Consider the following 19,858-nt stretch of genomic DNA (forward strand, 5'->3'; position numbering starts at 1 on the left):
TCCCCCACCCCCCACCCCTAAACAACAATCCTCCATGCCCATCATGTCAGTCAGAACCCCATAAGGGACATGCATGGAGAGTCTGAATATGTGGAATCTCAATACAGTGTCATGCACCTTGAGACGCAGTGAGAGGCCCTCTTGAATATATTTCAATAGCATTATCACCCTAAATTACAATGCTTACTCCCCCCTGCCCCTACCACAGCCCACCACCTTTTAACATTACCAAATCAATTTTAAAATGGGCTGTAATGCACGGCATGCCAGCGAGCAACAGTATCAGTCAAATTGGCATTTCAATTGTTTTGCAAGACAAATGAGAGTTAATGATTGGTCCAACAATGACATGGAGTGTTTCTTTTGCTTGAATAATTTTCATCAAATTTCAGAAAAAAAAAATAAAATAAATAAATAGGCAACAGAATAGCTCATCATGTATATTTAAAAGTAATCATTTAGATTCAGGGAATCTGAGTCAAGAAGCTTTTTCCTGCCAAGCATGCTTCCAAAAGCAATGATCCCCCCCCCACCCCCACATCATTATTAAAATCTCCACAATTATATATTCTACATTACACAGATTAGCAATTAAAATTAACATGAAATGTCTATAGCTTTATATAAAGGCTGCTCAGCAGGAAATATAACACCTGACACATTTATACTTGTAGGAGATTAGAAAATGCATCAATAGAAGGTGGAATATATATATATATATATATATAAATTTGTCTCAGCATATAGACATAATTTTTTCAAAATCCCAGCTGTTTTCTTATTTTTTAATATAAAAAAAAATATAACGAATATACCGTTTGTTGAACGGTATATTGTGAGGTAGTTCATATTTTGTATATTATACAGATATGAAATATAAAATGATGTGAAGATGAATGCAAATTTTTTTGAATGAAGCCTCTAGGTATATATAATTCAAATCACTCGATCATGTGCCTAGGTCATTAGATACGTCATATATATATATATATATATATATATATATATATATATATATATATACTGTAGGTCTGATGGCTGCTGTGTAAAGGACAGTTAGTTGTACGTGAAGACAGAGGCGGTGTGGGTCCTACACACACCAGACACACCGGACTCTCGGTACCAGTGTCTCTTAAAGAACCAGGTCCGCTTCAAAATAACAATCCGCGGATTGTTCTGTCTGAACTGGATCCCATTCATCCGGTAACTCCAAGGTCTTTCTATATGCAATTAAAGATTTCAGCAATAATCCCCCCCCCCCCCCCCCCCCCCCCCCCCCCCGTACACACACGCGCGCGCGCACACACACACAAGCACGCACACACACCTACACACACAGACACACACTCCTCCCTTATTGAAGCAGGATACCAAAGCTACTTGTTAAATCTAATGCATGCACTGTCAACCCATTCGCACCCCGTCACATCCCCGCTCAATACAGAGACGGGATTTTCTTGTATTAGCCACAAGTCCTCTTCACCCCCACGCACTCCTCTACGTTCGGGACCAGTACACACCAGCATGTGACCCGAACCTTCACCTCAGAGCGACAAAATGTAACTTTATAACAAATTGTTGTTTTTATATTAAATCAGCCGAACGGGGTCTTTGGTTTATATTATCAATTGATGAGTCTTGTATAAATGTATGACAAGCTGTTGTTTAATTCATCTATTATTGCATAAAACTAAATTATTCTTGATTTTTTAAATTTTTTTTATCCTTCTGAGATTGAAGTACACAGTAAATAAAACACCAATTTACGTCGTAAATGTTAAGCTGGGTCTGGTGTAAAAACGGGCAGCTTTCTGCGTTTGATGCGGAGCTGCGGCCGACAAATAATCTTCCCTTTCTCTCCCTTTAATTACCACACAAAAATCGCAGATTTCCCATCTAAATTCTAGTTCAAAGTCGTTTTTAAGTCAGCATTAAAGCTACGCAACAGCAAGCGATGAGAAAACTATTGCATCAAACTTTCACACAGCAAAAAATAAAAAATTAATAAAATAGAAACAAACCCCCCCAAAAAACAAGAGAGTTTAGAAACACCGACCTGAGTGCGGACCCATGGGTAGGTGGGATGCGTAGTATTTCGCGGGCTGGAAGTGCGCCGGGTGCTGCACGGAGCTGTGGCCGCCCGGCGCTATCCGAGACGCGGCGCTGTGCACCAGGGCGCTCCGCTCTGTCAGGAGGTGGTGCGGCGGGGCGAAATCGCGGCTTTCCATCCCGATGAGAAGCGAATAAATCCCCACAAAATCCAAAGTAAAAAAATTTAAAAAATAAAAATAAAAAAAAATCCAGAGGCACTGAAGGTTTCAGGCACCCAGAGCCCCAAAAGAAAAAGAAAAAATATAATAGTAATCCCTTTTTATGAACTTCGCGCTCCCTTCGCTGTGTGGAGCGCAGTGCACGGCAGAAACGGAGTCCCCGACATGTCCTGCGGAAAGAGAGAGAAGGAGAGAGAGAGAGAGAGAGAGAGAGAGAGAGAGAGTAAAAGAGAGAAGGGACAAGTCAGAGCCAGGCGGTGATGTTTCGCTGGAGGAAAGGCAGAGAGACAGCCGCTGTTGAAGTTTACACAAACAAGCATTATTCATTAACGGGGAAAAACATCTTTAAAACAGCAGCATTATATTCTAACCTGACTGTCTGAACGGGACTGTTTCATGAAGGTAAACAGTGCGTATGGAAACAGACTCGCTTGGCTTTACACTGCACAACATGCACAGGCACACACACACACACACACACACATAAACCCACTACTATTCTTCCACTCATATGACAGAACAAAAGGCAAATAAACAGACAGGAGCGCAAAGAATGGAGAGAAAACGGCACGTTTGGCCCAGGCACCAAACAACTCATTCACACACAGCAGCAGCAGCAGCAGCAGACAGTCCTGGTTGGGGTTGGACGAGGCTTTTAGTCGATTTGGCATCTTGGAAATGTTTCGTCCACGCAGACTCAACAAGGACTGGACCGAATCTTGCGCAAAAACAGCAAGAAAAAAATAAATAAATAAACCAACAAAACAATCTGCAATCCCCTGGATTTTGTGTTTGCACGCCAAACGGATTGTCGCTCTCAGAACCGCGGTTATATCTAAACTAAGTTTGAGGCATTTTTGCATGTTAGATTGAGTCAGGCGATATGAAGTCATGTCATGTTAAAGAAAAATATTACCATATTGAGATGAGAACAGCAAATATATATATATATATATATATTTGCTCCTGTCTCTGTCCCTCGTACAGACCCTTTACTTAAGTGAGGCTCTCTGAGATGCGACCACAGGAACAGAGGCAGTCTGAGTCCCCACGCAGCGCACCTCCATCTATTAGCTCTTCCAATGCATGGCACGTCCATCTAACACTTTGTAGATGCTGATCGCACCTCTACCTCACAGGAACCGACGATAAAAGGGAACAAAGAAAATACCAAATGCTCTGGTGGACCAGTACTGGTTTTATGAAGTTCCATGAGCCTCACACACACACACACACACGCACCCCCACACTCGCGCACACACCGTTTTTCACAAACACACATTAACTTTTACTAACTTATTTATTTATTTATTTAAAGAGGAAAATTGACCACAGTTCATAGCTGGAGCTAACAGATCCAGCTTTCATGAATGTGCGCGCCTTGTGCGTAAAACCCTTGACGTATAACGTATAAATATACATCCGAGCGTCTTTTCCCGAATTCAGAGCGCACTTAAATTATTAAATTTCCTTTTTGTTTGAGAGCCTGGCGTTATCTCTGCGGTGCATATCTTGGTCGGCAGCGCTGGGAGAAATAAAAGGGTAAAAAAAAAAGAAAAGTGTGTGTGTGTGGGGTGGAGGGGGTGAGGGGTGGTGGTGGTGGAGATGAACGCAGGCAAAATGGGCTCCTCACTCTTTCTCCGGGGCCCTAAGGCTGTGAGAAACAATGGCCCTTCTCCGCGGGGGCATCAATCACACACCACTCTCCTCTCTGACGTTTGTCTATAGGTTTTTTACATTTTCGGCCCATAAACACACGTCTCAGGGTGTTTACATTCCACGTCAACAGAGAAGCCACTCAGGGCCCCCGCGTCCAATAACAATCTCCGACTCTAAATCCACACAAACAGGAACGGTACGAGCAAGATTTAAAAAAAAAAAAAGAAAACAAGAAAGAAAGAAAGAAAGAAAGAAAGAAAGAAAGAAAGAAAGAAAGAAAGAAAGAAAGATCGCTTTGGAGCTGTTGCGTCGCGCGTTTTAAAGCCAGCCAACGTGGAAAGGCTTCAGGACTTCCTACCATCAGACACACAAAGAGACGGGGAAGAGGTCAAACTATCGTCAGACTTAAGTAACCCACCGCTGGTCAAGGCGACATTACATGAACTTTGCACAAAAGACAGAAAATCTGCAAAGGATTGCGGCTGACAGATCTCGTGCAGTTGCGGTTTCGGGCAAAAAGAACAGAAAGCGTCTTTTGTGCTCTCTTTTTATTTATTTATTTTTTTAAACAAGAATACATTAAACCATAAATATATTGACCTTTGCACACAAAAAATAAAAATAAATAAATTTTTTAAAAAAGCTTTTAATTATTAAATTAGCTCGGGTTTTCGGAGATGTGTGTGTGTGTGTGTGTGGGGGTGTGTGTGTGTGTGTAGGGGTGGGTGGGGGGCGGGTGCATGTGTGTGGGTGCGTGTGTGTATGTGTGGCGTGGTGAGAGTATCCCGCTGCATTTGTTCATTTTTAAATAAAATAAAGTTCAAAAGCAGAAGTGACGCACAGGGTGAGAAAAGCAAGAGGCCAGTCCGGAGCGGGGAGAGGCGAACCCGGGCTGCAGCCGAGGACAGCCCGGCGTTTTCCTCAGCGCTTAGAGCCGAGGCAGCACTGCAGTCTTCACACACACACGCGCGCGCGCATACACACACACACACACACGCATACCCTCACTCACACACACATCACAGGAAGCTATACGAAAACACTGAATTTACATTTTAAATTCAAGCTGCTCTGGCGTGGTGGGCTATAAATGATTTAAAGAAACTGCAGGTAATTTGTGCTTTGAGGAGAGATCAAAACAAAAAGTGACACACACACACACACACACACACACACAGCTAAGTGCTGCTGCCGCACACTGGTCAGAAGATGGTGGTTAATATGCGGGATGAACGCTTTAAAAATACTGCTGTCTGTCGTTTGGATGAATTGGAATAAAGACTGTCGACAGTTTTTTATCCCGCTTCTCCCCACCAGCCCGCATCTTCCAGTCTCCAGTTCTGTTTTACTGTAAAGGCGTCATTTCCCCCTCAGCCTTCCTTAGAAAGGTGAAGCCTAATTTTAAAGACGGCTAATTTAAGGTAACAGTCCGCTCTCCGCGGAAGAAGCGAACTAAACGCGATATTCGCCGCACGTACAACAGAAAGTGTAATGAAATCACTTGACGACTTACTGCTAACTTAGATCCGTTGCTCGGCGATGAGGGCTAAAAATGAAAGGAGGAAAGAAAGAAAGAAAAAAAAAAGTAGAAAAATATTCAAAGTGAAAATCCCCGAGTCGCCCAGATGAAACATGTGGGATTGATTACATCCTAACGCTGCCGCCGCTGTAGACTGCGCTGGTGTGTGCGCTCAGCTGAGGTATGGGAGAGACGCATCATAGAAGTTCAGGCTTGTAGTGAATCGGGGCTCGTTCATGCAGCCGGAGACTCAGACACGCCGGGAGGAGGAGGAGGAGGAGGGTGGAGGAGGAGGAGGACGAGGAGGGTGGAGGAGGCTGAAGGGGTGTGTGCGCGGGGAGGAGTGGACGCGCAGGCCTATTGGTTTGAGGACGACAATGTGAAAGCGTGCCCGTGAGGCGCTCCCCCTCCTCCCCCGCAACCCTTTACGCACGCACGCACACACGCACACCCACACACACACCCTCTCTCACACACACACGCACACACACACAGGCGAAGCACTACTACCACCACCACCGCCGCTACCCTCCCTTCCGACGGTAAACACAGGCTGCTATTGGCTGCTGCCGGGAGCCAATGAGGGAGACTCCGGAGCCGCGGAGCGAAACGGCGGGCGTTTGATTTGCAACCCTCGGCGCGCTGCGTGCTGGAGCAAATGCGAGGAGACAAGCGGCACCGCTCGGCGCTGCCTCTCACACACAGAGCGGAGAGGAGCCGGCGCGACGCGAGCCTGCGAAAAACAGCATCCGGCTCTCATTCCGCGGGACCCCGCTGCAGCGGAGCTCCGAGTGGGTTCTGATTGGGCCCGGGTCGTTATTTTTGTGGCGTGTCGGCGGTGATGTGATCGTTTTATTTCCACCGATGCTCCTTTGGGGAAATCTACTTTTTACGTTTGATTTGACGCCCCCCCTGCACGCGAGTTCCCTGATTAAACACAATATGTGTGCTCTGCCCGTAAAGGGGGAATTTTGTAGGATATTTTTATGGGTCGTTAAAACGATCTAAATTTGAATAGGTCACAGTCATTTGTGTGTTTATGCGCAGTGCTCACAGTGTGCGAGTCCAAAACTTTGTACATGTTACATCACAACAAGCGCAATATTTAGTTTTCATTTTGATTTGCTGACACTGGCGGTCACGCGGCTTTAAGCTTCAGTTTATCAATTGGGTCTCGGTGAAAAATGGGATTTGTTTTAATTACAAGCTTTTACCTTTTTTTCCCCAACGAGAGACATTCAATTTTCTGAAAAAAAAATAGAATCTTTCTAAATTATTCAGTCATATTTTCCGTAAATGAGCAGTAAAAATGAAGGGAAATTAGACATTTACTCTGAAGGGCGTAATATCAGGAGCAGAAACAGACTGTTCATTCCATGGCTGCTTTTTCAACTCAACATGTGACGTCAACACAAACTGAACTCTTGACAAACATTTGAAGCTAGCTGCTGCTAGCTGCTGCATGACAACGATCGCAGATTGAGATGAAAGCTTCTGTTGAAGTTGTTGTGTGAACGTGAATTCTACTTTAATGTTTTTGGTGGATTATCTACGGTGTCTGAACTTGTGAATAATTGTACAGGACAAAAGTCACGTGGTGTAACATGAACGTGACGTTTGGGCTGCATTAGATATAACCAATAAATGATTTAGGCCTACATGTTACTTTAAAAACAGCTAAGTGCTTACATTGGTCACTTCATCTTGGTAATAAATCCTACAAAGCAAACATATTGCTAATAATTTAACCAATAACTGTGGCTCAGTTAGTTTTTAATTTCATTCATCGTGTTGCAGCGTCGTGTGGCTTAGAAAGCTTCCCTCTTGTTAGCACTAGTTTTGTGCTAATGGTAACGTCACGTTTGCTAGCACGCTGAACTCTTGGCGCGTTCTTTTTGTCATTAAAAGTTGAATATTCTGACTTTTCAAGTAAAAGTACAACAGGAATGTCACCTAATGCAGGAATTCACAATTGTGTTGGAAATTTGAGGTTGTAGAGCAGTAAACCGGGAGCAGGCATAGTAAACTGTGACATATATTAGCTAAAACATGTACAATGAATAGACATTATTACAGGCTTACATTGCTAATTGTACCGAAACAAACAACAGCACTGATGTTCCAACTTGCAACCAGAACTCACTTAACCCGCATTGGACGCCATTTCCTCCTACTGAGACGTCCGAAACCACTGGAAGGTATCCCATTTGCCATCCAAGATCTTGTTGTCAGGGAAACGGTTTACATGGAAGCTCATTAGAAAAATATTTTAAAAGTTCCTAATTATCCCAACAGAATTTTATATTATAATCCCCAACCAAGTCATAAAAAAATTAAACATGCGAAAATTTGTTAAAATGTTTTTGGGTTTTTTTTTTCCATTTGAGTGAGTACATATTAAAAACTGGACGGAATTTAACTGAATTATCAAAATAAAGCCTTTAATCTGACATCATTTCTAACCATAACCGCTGATTGAGATTTACCCTAAAAAAGTGTATGCAAGTGCTTTCATCAATTTTAGTGTTTATATTTGGCTGGTTTGTTTTATCAGCGTATTGGCAGGACGTTTTCTTCAGTGCAGCCTTATTATTATGAAATCAGGCTATTTTATGACCTGCAATGCTTGTAAGCTTGGGACTACAATCACATGGGCATTTGGAGCAAATGATGCAATTTAAGTGTATTAAAGTTGAAACATGTGGTGTTTTTTTTAAATATAAATGATCAACTCAGTTTGCTGCTTTCAGGCCTCATATCATATTTTTTAAATTTTCTAAAAGGGAAGTTAACAGAGGAGAAATCTAGATTCAATGTATAACATGTTTACTTTTTTTTTAAAGTTACATGCGTTTATTTACAGTTAGGTATGTTTGTGTCATTATGTTTTCTTTCACTGTGAGATACTTTTAATTAATTTCATCTGGAATTCTGTTACAGCTTGCTTTCAATTTCGCTCTGCCCTCTCTCCTCTGAAAACTTTTTGGAGGCAAACCAAAATCTGAATCCCAAACAAAACATTTGGCTTAATGAAGCCACATGTTGGGGAGGTTTATATGTTACACGCAGAAGGCCAAAGAAATAGACGACTGTACATTTAAATTCCACATATTTACCTGTCTCTTGCTTCCCCCACTCCTCCTCTCTCGCTCGCTCTCGTTTACACACACAAACACACACACACAGTCACACAGGACAAATTGAATCAGTGCATAATTTGAAAGCGTTACTGTCCTCCGGGTTAGCCCAGCGCATGGTTCACTAATTTAGCCAATTAAAAGTGGAAGGATATGGGCTTGTGTGCGCGCGCTTCCATGTCGAAATATATGAGCTGCTACGGGCTAATATTCCCGTGCAGCTTTTTTTGTTTATATCCGTCCAGGCAAAGGGTTAAAACTCCGGGGTTGTTCGGCCCAGCGAGACTCCTCATTGGCTGGCGAGTTGCCAGCACGCTGTCAATCAACGAGTGTAAACAAGGCTCTGATTGGCTGTTGGCCAGTCCGCACTGGGCCGCCTGAAAAAAGCAATTACTGCCCCCGCGGTTTCAAGGCGCCCCCAGCGCCGAACGATGAAAGGAGATAAGGAGGGGCGGTTTCAAGGCGCCCTCCACCTCCCTCCGCACGGCGAACCCCGTTGGCCCCAGAGCAAAAGGAGAGTCAAGAGTGACTAAATCAAAGGGAAGACGGCAGAAAAAGGGGGGAAATTACACGTTGTATTAAACGTGGAGGCTAGATCCGCTCAACACAGCAGAAACAACTCCAGAGAGCGGAGGAAAAAACAGGAAAGCAGCGACGGCTCTGCCGAGAATTGAGGGGATTTTTTTTTCCCACCCCCTCCAATAAATAGAGGGAAGAAAAGCATTTTGTTGTTGTTGTTGTTTTTGTTGTCGGTAAAGGGAGACAGCGTGGAAAATAGTAAGATTTCTCTCTTTAATGCCGAAAATACAGAAATTTAGATCCGCGTCCTAAAGCTCACGTGCGCTCGCGACGAAAATAAAATCTCTTTTTTGTCCTTTGTTTCTCTCTATCTCTCTCTCTCTCTCTCTCTCTCTCTCTCTCTCTCTCTCTCCTTCTTCTTCTTTTTTTATTGCCGGTGATTCAATAAGTGGAAATATCCGAGTTTAGGCCACACGGGAGCTTAAATAGTCGGTGAGTTGGAATAATAAACTAAATGATAAATGGCTTATAACGGCTCACGACCTGAACTTTAGTGATAGCCTACAATGACTTGTTTTTCCCCCCAACTGTAGCTTAATAGCCTAATTGTAGTTGACTAGATCTCTGCTGTGTTTGATTTTATGTATATTTCTAACAACGTAGCTGCATTGCAGAAAAAGTTAGAAGCCGAGAAGGAGTTTGGGTGGGTGATCAATTTGAGCACATATACTTAATTAAGTTTTAATTATACATATTTATTTAAAATAGATATTTTAAAAATGTTTACACTCTATCGCGTTAGCTTTCCTCAAAAACAAAATTCTGGGTTTAACTATAGATATTTTTCAGTTGGCGGTTTGCAGCAGACAACAGTCAGGCTGATGCGTTTCTACATGTTAGTTTCAACTTAATAAAAGTTATGAACTGTCACAAACAGCCGGAACAATAATTTAGGTCCTCATCAAGCTAAAACCATTAGCAGCAGCACAAACGCGGAAGTCAAACTTGATATGAATTTCGTCACCATGTAAAATCTGGTGCAAGTTTAATGCACCAAGATAACCCAACTGTGCAAACTGAATGCTGAGTTCATACATGAGATTTTACACTCCACCATAGTAAATTTACCAAGCTTTACTGTGTCAACAAACAGCATAGTTAGAAGCTGGTTGATTTATTTATCTCAGAATTTAAATAAGACAAAATAACATTTTCTTTAAAAATTAAAAAATTAAAAAATAGTGAATTTTGGAATTTTATTTCTGCAATTTATCTGTTAAGCCACAACAACAACAACAACAACAACAACAACAACAAAACCACTTTCTACCCAAATAAAAATGTTTTGCTAATTCTCTCACCGGTTTATTTTTCCTTCCACCGGTTTGTTTTAACGGCGCAGCGTTACAGCAGATCCCGCCGCCTGCCTGCCTTTTTTTAGCTGAACTTGTCCAGAACTGACAACACGGAGCATGCACCTCATAAAGCACACACCCGGCCTGTTCCAGCTTACGTCCATTTACATTAAAATACAGGCTCTCTGCAGCGCTGCGGCCCCCCGGCCCCCCGGCTCCCCCCGGCTCCCCGGCCCCCGAGCACAAGCTGGGCTCCGCAGCTCATCTACAGCTTATAAAAGTGAATGCACGGAGAGTTAATTGATACTATTAAAATCAAATAAGGACAAAGCTAGAGGATATTTGCTATGCTGTTGTAGCGGCCTGCATGTCCAAGCTTCTTTTCTGCCATCACACACACACACACAACCCACACACACCCCAACACACACACACACACACACACACACACATCCTGTTTGCAAAACCTTCCACGGTGTGCAAAGGCAATGTTTTAAAAGGTAAGCAGAGCACTGACACACTGTAATTCTAGTTCATTTTTTTTCCACATCATTTTCTGTGACACAAACGCGTCTCTGTTTAAACGGGGCTGAATTTGTTCAGTCTCTACACTCATTGATGCAACTTCCCAACAGCTGCAGGTTTAGCTTTTTTTTTTTTTCTTGAAAAAAATCATATATGGTTTAAAAACAATGTGTATTTTTATGTTAACAAAAAAAAAAGTAATAAAAAAGAAAAAATATAGAATAAATCCAGCAGGAGCCACTGTTGGGGGAATCCTGACTGACCCATCAGCCCACACCAGTGAAACGTGGACTACATTTATTATAAAATGACTCGCTTTCCCAGTTCTCTCCCCCTATAACAGTGTTGTCCACAGCACTAATGACCGGGGGGACAATAAAGAATCCTGTTCCGCAGCTCACAAAAGAGGAAGGGTGGAGAGAAAGGGGAAGGGTGGAGGGGGGAGGGAGGCGGGGGGGACTGCCACTTAAAACAGAAATCTGCATTTAATTTATTTAGTGACAAGAAAAAGGCTTTTGTTGCTTGATTTTTATTGGTTCCTTTTCACCTAAAAGAAGCAGGAAAAAAAAGGTGGGGGATGGGTGTGTGGATGAGAGAGAAAGCATAACACGACACCCCCTCCACCTCCCCCACCCCACCCCCTCAGCCTCCTTCTCGTCGGTGTGCCAGTGGGGGGAGGAGGAGGAAGGGTGGAAAAGGGGTGGGGGGGGTAATTAATGCGGATTGACTGATTGCTCTTGAAACAGACTGATCCTGCACGCGGATTGTCCTCAAGCAATGAAGCGTTCCTGACTGACACTTTCCACCTTCCCCTCCCTTGCTTCCTTATTTCACTTCTTCCTCCTTTTCCCTCCTCTCTCTCTCTCTCTCTCTCTCTCTACCTCTTTGCTGCCTTCCTTCCCTCTCCAGTGCCAGAGCGAGGCGGGTCGGTGGCCGCCCCCCAGCCTCATACCCCAGCCAGACACCGGGCAGTTTCTTCCCTCCTCTGCTATTGTTGGTGTGGTTGTTTTAAAGCTACCAGCCGGACTGCTCTGTACTTCACTTTGGATGTGGCCTGCCACCCACAGAACGGCGTGCCACGGACACAGTTAGTTTTTCCATTTGTTTTGCTGTTTTGATGTAACACATTCGCTCGGTCAAGACAAAAATCACCGTTCTTAAAAACAGGAAGGCGAATGACATCACAGAAGGCATAATTCAGCTAACCAGGGTTATTTTGAATACATTCTGCTGTAATACTGCTTTTTTTTTTTTTTAGGATTTCATTTCCACAATTTTTGAAATGAGTATGATTGAAATGATAATTCCTATTAATGAAAAGGTACTTGTGACACGAGAAAAATCTCTTGTAATAAGAGAAAGTAAAATACGCTGTTTTGATGTCTTGCTGAAAAGCTACTTGTATGTCAGTTTTTTTCTTGTTTCAAGTGTGTTACGATATTTTCAGTGAAAGCTAGACCAAAGCTACTTGTGTTTTTGCGGCGAATTCATCTTGCAGAAACCTTCAGCTGGAAGTGAGGAAGTGAGAAATTTGAAAACTAACACATGGAAGTGTTTTTTAAAGAAAACCAGGTTGGAGGGGTTCGGAATTTAAATGCAACTCTGTCAGAAGTTGCTCATCCGTCAGAGTGGGTGGCCATTTGTCTCCAGCGGGAACCAGGTACAGGCTGGTCAAATCAACTTAACAGACTTGGTTATGTGCAAAGATTAAAGAAAAACAACTAATAATAATAATAACAATTGTGTTTTGAATAATGACGATTCAAGGAATCATCAATTTCAGATCAACTCCAGGCTGTTCGTTAGCAGGTGAGCTCCTGTAGCTTATGTTTTATTGTTGCAGATTTATTCTGCCGGTTAATGATGTAATAAACTCGGATCGGTTGTCTCTGACCTCGCTTCGCTTCGTCATCACCTCTTCCCGGGCGATCCACCGACTGACTGTTACCTCACAGTTTACTAAGACCAGCTGGTCTAAGCAAACGTTTTTCAAATGTAAAGGAGCACATTTAAAAAAAAAAAAAAACATACACACACAATTTAGAATCAAGGGGAAACACGTTGGTTTAAAATGAGGTCCAAAAGGAGAGTGGTCTCCCCCAGGAGGCCCTCGGTGGAGGGCGGCCATCCTGCCTGCACCAGATACCGTCTCTGATAGATGTTTAATGGTCAGAATTTCCAACATAGGGCCTCATCAGGAACCCCTTCCCCCCCACCAACCCCAACACCTCCTAAACTATCCAACACCAGCAGTAGATGTCTGTGCGTTCTGGCTGTGTGATGGCACAAACGCTTCACACAGCTTTCCTTTCCACATTGTAAACATCAGCTGCAACAAGCAACAATTTGGCCTCGGTGACGACAGGAGCAAACGTGATGAAGTCAGTAGTGGACTGGAGACAAAAACAACATGACCTTTTCCTCTCTCTGTCTCTCTGTGTGCAGCTATTTCGGATCATCCCGGCAGAGAGGCTCACAACGGGTCAGGGGATACAGAACAGTCAGGAATGAGCGATAACACACACCAGCAGCATATCCAGACAGTTTTAAAGCTGCCTCCCCAGACTCTTTGATGCAATCACTTAAACTTACTTCACATGCAGTTTGTCACCTGCGGAGCAACATGCCACAGTCGGTTCTGGTTCGTTTTGCTACCTTGACGTCGTCAGTGCCTGCGCTCTGGAAAACGAGCCTCTGCGTGATGACATCACACAAGGCAACGAGTCAGAGTTCTTCAGCGTTTGCTTATTTTTATTTGTCGTGCTCTGTTTATTCAAATACTCACTTCAGTCAAATCACTCCTTCAGAGGTTTTAACAAATACCGGCTGACCGTTCTCGATTGGTGCGCCTCTTGTGATGTCATCAACCCAAATACAACACAAAAAAGAGTTGGCCTCCTTCCCCCCCCCCCTCCTTCAGTGTGTTTTTTTTTGGGAAACTTTGCTGTGGAAATCCATATTGGACGAGCCAAATCTATCTTTACTGTAAGTGAACGTTTGCTGGTGAAACAACAAACAACCGGTTAATAACTTTAAGCTGGAAATAATGATATGGCACAGAAGAAGAATATGGTGACATGAGGCAACAAATTAGTCTGTCTCTCACACACACACACACATACATATATACATATATATATATATAAGCTGATGAAAGCTCCACCATGTATTTCTTGTCGTCAGAACCTGCAGGTAGAAGCTTTAATTATCAGAACCGTTTCAACATAAACAGCCACACTGTGCCTCCCTGCTGCGCCACTCTCACTGCGTACAGCTGATATGTGAGTTTATATTCAGACAACTTGTGAACTCGTGTGTTGATATTACGCACGCAAATGACGGGATTAACTCTACCAACTGCTGGACACGCTGCAGCACCACACGGCGCCCCCCCATATGCCAACCTCTACCTCGGCTCGGTTGGATTTGCCCCCCCCCCCCCCCCCCCCCCCCCCCTTCCCCGCCCCACCCACACACACACACACACAAAAAAATGTCAGCATCACTTCCCGTGTGCACGTGCACCACGCTTGCACGCTCGATGTGACGGGACGCTGGAAATGAAAAGAGGGCTCGGTGTTTTTCTTGTCGAGCTCCAAAGATCCATTAAAATACGTCCCACTTGAGTGGAGAAAGCCCTGAGAGCCGAGGGTCCGAAGAGGAGTGTTGAAAAGAGTGGGAATGTGTTCAGAAAGAAAAAAAAGAAAGAAAAGGGGGGGGGGGAAAGCCCTGCAGGAACAGGAGGGGCCGAGGGGTCAGGAGGTCAGCTGACCTCCTGCAGCCGATCATTCGGCTCTGTGAGAAACCGACTCCTCCAATAAAACGACAGAGAAGTGAAGTCCTGGAGCATGAACAGCTTTAGGAAACTTCTGACTGTAACATCGAGGCGGATTCTGCCTTTATTGTGATCGCTGCAAATGAAAGCAAGACACCCGAAACTTTGGATTCAAATATGTTGAAATATCACACGCTCCCCAGGAAACAAGCAAATGTCACTCAGATCTGTCACGTTTTCTCTGTGCTGATCAAATTTACACAAAGTAACAGCTGACACGTCAAAGACGGGAGGAAGGTTAGAAAGTCTGGAAAGAAAATCCGACCGGTTTGTTTTATGGGACATATTAAGTCACTTCATTGTATATAACTGGAAAATGAACAAATAAATAAATATTTGGCCGAACCTAAAAATTACTTTATTATAATCTATGACCTGACTGAGTAATGCTGCATTCTATATAACCCAATTCGGAGTAAAAATTGGAACAAATATATTTTACAGAGTGGAGTAATCTAACGCAGTCTCTACTCATGCCTAGGATTTTCTACATGTATAATAATTTGAAGTCAAGTTTATCTAATTTGATGTTAAGCGATTTTAAACAGTTTAGCATGCACTAAAAAGTAAATTAAAAAATATTTTATTTATGAAATTACACTTAAATAAAATAAAATAAATCCGCATAAATGTAAGTGATATAAAATTACAATGAAATAAATTATATGTAATGAAATAGAATTACTTAAAAAAAATAACTAATATAAATTTAAGCAAAATAAATTTTCCAGTTTCATCAAATTTGAACAAAATCAATCTAGATGGAGTAAAATGAAAATCAATAAAGATTCATTTAACAGTAGAATATATATATATAAATTTACAAATTAAATTTATAAGTAAATAAAAAAATGTCTGAGCAAAATGTTACTTAATTGTTTTTTGTTAACTTGATTAAGAATTAGTGGCGCATCAATGACAAAATGCAGTGAACCTTCTGATCTAGAGGTTTATTAAACACATTCTGACTTTAATTCCACTTTATCACAGTGTCAGAAACCAGACAACTTCTGCCAGCCAAAGACTTCATGGTGTGTGTGCGTGGGTGCGCGCGTGCGTGTGGCAGTCCTCTACCTGCAGCGTAACACACTAATGGGAGTCATTCGTCATGCGACCACGTTCCTCCAGACAACTGACAAACTTAGTTGTGTTAACATCAAACTACATAAGACCGTCATCTAGATATTTGCACTTAAATGTCCCTGAAATATTGAAGTGAAAGGTTTGCAACAAGAAACTAGAAAGTTGTCCATAATTCGTGTATTTAATAAGAGCCCGCCTCTTGGACAACTTGCACGATAAATAACTTTTTTTCTTTAAAAAAAAAAAAAAAAAAAAAATCGTGCTCAAATTCCTCATGTATCCAAACTACAACAGCGCATCTAAAACGCTCGAGCTCAAACGGCGCTCTGCTTACTTACGCGCGAGCTCTTCGCTGGATTTCTCCACGCAGGGATTTTCCCCGCGTGTGTACAGAGCGCCGGATCCTCTGGAAGTGCGTCTGCGTGAAGCTGCTGTATAATAGCGAATTTATGTCAGAGTGACGAGCTCTCTCTCTCTCTCTCTCTTTCTCTCTCTCTCTCTCTCTCTCTCTCTCTCTTCAGCGATGACATTAAACAGAAAATTGATGGAGAAACTCTCCGTTTTGCTCCATCTTTCCCACATGCGCGGTCGCCCTGGAGACTCTAAAGGTTTTCTTGAATTTGCACCGACCCCAGCCCCCTCCTCCTTTTCCTTTCGTCAGGGGAGGGGGGCTTATGGATCATTACACCCCCTTTCCGAAGGTGTAGCCTCCCAAAATAGAGAAAGGAAGGTGTAATTCAGCTTCTACACTGTCAAAAACAAACAGTTAGAATTTGAGCCATAAAACAAATTTAATCAACATCTCTGAGTACAAATTAGCTAAATTCAGCACTTTAGATAAATAAGTGAATTGCTCTTACTCAACTAAATCAGTTAAATTATAATTATTCAAATAATTTCCCTCACCGGGTGAGATTCCATCACCTGCTTTATTATAAAAAGTTAAATTGGTGCTGAAACTAAAATCTCTTCTAACAAGGTGGCATGTAAACTATTTTCCATGGCAACCAAATGACGATTTGGGTTGCTAATAATGCAGGTGTGTTTGATTTGGTTCTGACGTGGAAGTGTGGATCAGGAAGTGACGTTACAGCCGAGCTGGGCACGGTCCAGTTGCTCTGCAGAAAATATGATTCATCTGGTGTTTGTTGTGGTGCTAATTTCTAATCAATATGTTTTAGCAGTGAGCTCTAGTCACATGACTAGAGGCCTCTCCTGCTGGTCTCCATGGATACCTGGCTGTAGCTAATGGATGACGTTTTTGGAAGCCCTTCTTGTTTACTCTTAACAAATATGTCACCTTCAGTCATTTTTGATATAGTGATTTTTATTTTTTTTCACAAAATCACCCCTTTTTATTGCATAAAGACGATTTGGGGAAATGGAGGGAATCACTTTTGGCAAAAAATTATTTCACTAAGGTGACGATATTCGGGATTAAAACTGAACATGTTAGTTTTTTGCAGTGTACAGGCCGGCTTTCACACGTTTTATTGTTTCTGCTTTCATTTGTGATTGAGCTGCAGCGATTCCACACGTGAATCTGGAGGATTTCTATGAGGGGCCGTTTAGGACAAAATTTACGTTTTGTCTCTCACACACTACCAAAAACTCTCGCATACTCCAAAAAAGTAGCCACGCACACTCCAAAAAATTACGTTTTGTCTCTCACACACTACCAAAAACTCTCGCATACTCCAAAAAAATAGCCTCGCATACTCAAAAAAATTACGTTTTGTCTCTCACACACTACCAAAAACTCTCGCATACTCAAAAAAATTACATTTTGTCTCTCACACACTACCAAAAACTCACGCATACTCAAAAAAATAGCCACGCACACTCAAAAATTACTCACGCACATTCAAAAAATACTCAAATTGCGTATACACACACTACTAAAATGTCACACACACACACACAAACGTTAACTTTCTCGCTCACATACACTACTATCAGCTCGCTCACATACACTGTACTAACAGCTCGCACATTCACAAACGTTAACTTTCTCGCTCACATACACTACTACCAGCTCGCGCACATACACACAAACGTTAACTTTCTCGCTCACATACACTGCTAACAGCTCGCACACACACAGACGTTTATCTCTCACATACACAAGACTAAAGTTGAACACACACACAGTACTAAGACTCGTTTTATGTATGTGTGAGAGCGAGACTTTTTATGAATGTGTGAGAGCGACACTCTTTATGAATGTGTGAGAGCGACACTCTTTTTGAATGTGTGAGAGTTGTCACGGAAGAGGCGGGGCATAATTTTTGGATCAAACTGCGCATGCGTAGATCCTAAACTATAAGTTTCGATTGTTGACTCACTGTATGTTCTATTACTTAGTATATTTGTGCTTTTAAATATATATAGAACGTTTAACTTTCTTGTAGATTAAATGTGCTATAGAAATAAATGAATCTGATTGATTGATTAAAAATAGCAAAATTGCTGTAGTACAATCTGTCCACTGGGTGCCAGTATTACAGGAATTATTAACCGGCGCCAACTAGTGCCGAAGAAGAAAGAGTTTGCTATACCGAACATGGCTAACTCTAATTCGAAACGAGAGAGAATTGGTCAGGCAGCTGCCATTTTAAACACCATTCTATCTTCTCCGGAGGCAACCAGCACTTTGACAGGCGCATTAAACGATTCAACGACTGCCCGCAGTGCTACAATCTGGCACCCAGTGGACAGATTGTACTACAGCAATTTTGCTATTTTTAATCAATCAATCAGATTCATTTATTTCTATAGCACATTTAATCTACAAGAAAGTTAAACGTTCTATATATATTTAAAAGCACAAATATACTAAGTAATAGAACATACAGTGAGTCAACAATCGAAACTTATAGTTTAGGATCTACGCATGCGCAGTTTGATCCAAAAATTATGCCCCGCCTCTTCCGTGACAACTCACACATTCAAAAAGAGTGTTGCTCTCACACATTCATAAAAAGTCTCGCTCTCACACATACATAAAACGAGTCTTAGTACTGTGTGTGTGTTCAACTTTAGTCTTGTGTATGTGAGAGATAAACGTCTGTGTGTGTGCGAGCTGTTAGCAGTGTATGTGAGCGAGAAAGTTAACGTTTGTGTGTATGTGCGCGAGCTGGTAGTAGTGTATGTGAGCGAGAAAGTTAACGTTTGTGAATGTGCGAGCTGTTAGTACAGTGTATGTGAGCGAGCTGATAGTAGTGTATGTGAGCGAGAAAGTTAACGTTTGTGAATGTGCGAGCTGTTAGCAGTGTATGTGAGCGAGAAAGTTAACGTTTGTGTGTATGTGCGCGAGCTGATAGTAGTGTATGTGAGCGAGAAAGTTAACGTTTGTGTGTGTGTGTGTGACATTTTAGTAGTGTGTGTATACGCAATTTGAGTATTTTTTGAATGTGCGTGAGTAATTTTTGAGTGTGCGTGGCTATTTTTTTGAGTATGCGTGAGTTTTTGGTAGTGTGTGAGAGACAAAATGTAATTTTTTTGAGTATGCGAGAGTTTTTGGTAGTGTGTGAGAGACAAAACGTAATTTTTTGGAGTGTGCGAGGCTATTTTTTTGGAGTATGCGAGAGTTTTTGGTAGTGTGTGAGAGACAAAACGTAATTTTTTGGAGTGTGCGTGGCTACTTTTTTGGAGTATGCGTGAGTTTTTGGTAGTGTGTGAGAGACAAAACGTAATTTTTTGGAGTGTGCGAGGCTATTTTTTTGGAGTATGCGAGAGTTTTTGGTAGTGTGTGAGAGACAAAACGTAATTTTTTGGAGTGTGCGTGGCTACTTTTTTGGAGTATGCGTGAGTTTTTGGTAGTGTGTGAGAGACAAAACGTAATTTTTTGGAGTGTGCGAGGCTATTTTTTTGGAGTATGCGAGAGTTTTTGGTAGTGTGTGAGAGACAAAACGTAATTTTTTGGAGTGTGCGTGGCTACTTTTTTGGAGTATGCG

At 42.2% G+C, this 19,858-nt stretch overlaps 1 protein-coding gene across 2 annotated transcripts in view; it reads right to left on the reverse strand.

Annotated features, from left to right (window-relative positions):
- The window catches only part of bahcc1b (BAH domain and coiled-coil containing 1b), an 80,337-nt gene extending 64,004 nt beyond the window's left edge, over positions 1-16,333 (reverse strand). The window contains exons 1-2 of one of the 2 annotated variants that reach the window (XM_032573438.1): positions 5,443-5,677; positions 2,057-2,440 (exon numbers count right to left, since the gene is read on the reverse strand). In XM_032573438.1, the coding sequence (XP_032429329.1) occupies positions 2,057-2,228 (172 nt within the window). In that variant the 5' untranslated portion in view covers positions 2,229-2,440; positions 5,443-5,677. Of the gene's footprint in view, positions 1-2,056; positions 2,441-5,442; positions 5,678-16,240 lie in introns of those variants that run through there. The other variant, XM_032573437.1, reaches the window with a different exon arrangement.
- Between the last annotated feature and the right edge of the window lie 3,525 nt (positions 16,334-19,858).

This window comes from Xiphophorus hellerii, chromosome 10 (genome assembly GCF_003331165.1).
Source record: "Xiphophorus hellerii strain 12219 chromosome 10, Xiphophorus_hellerii-4.1, whole genome shotgun sequence".
Taxonomy (NCBI): Eukaryota; Metazoa; Chordata; class Actinopteri; order Cyprinodontiformes; family Poeciliidae; genus Xiphophorus; species Xiphophorus hellerii.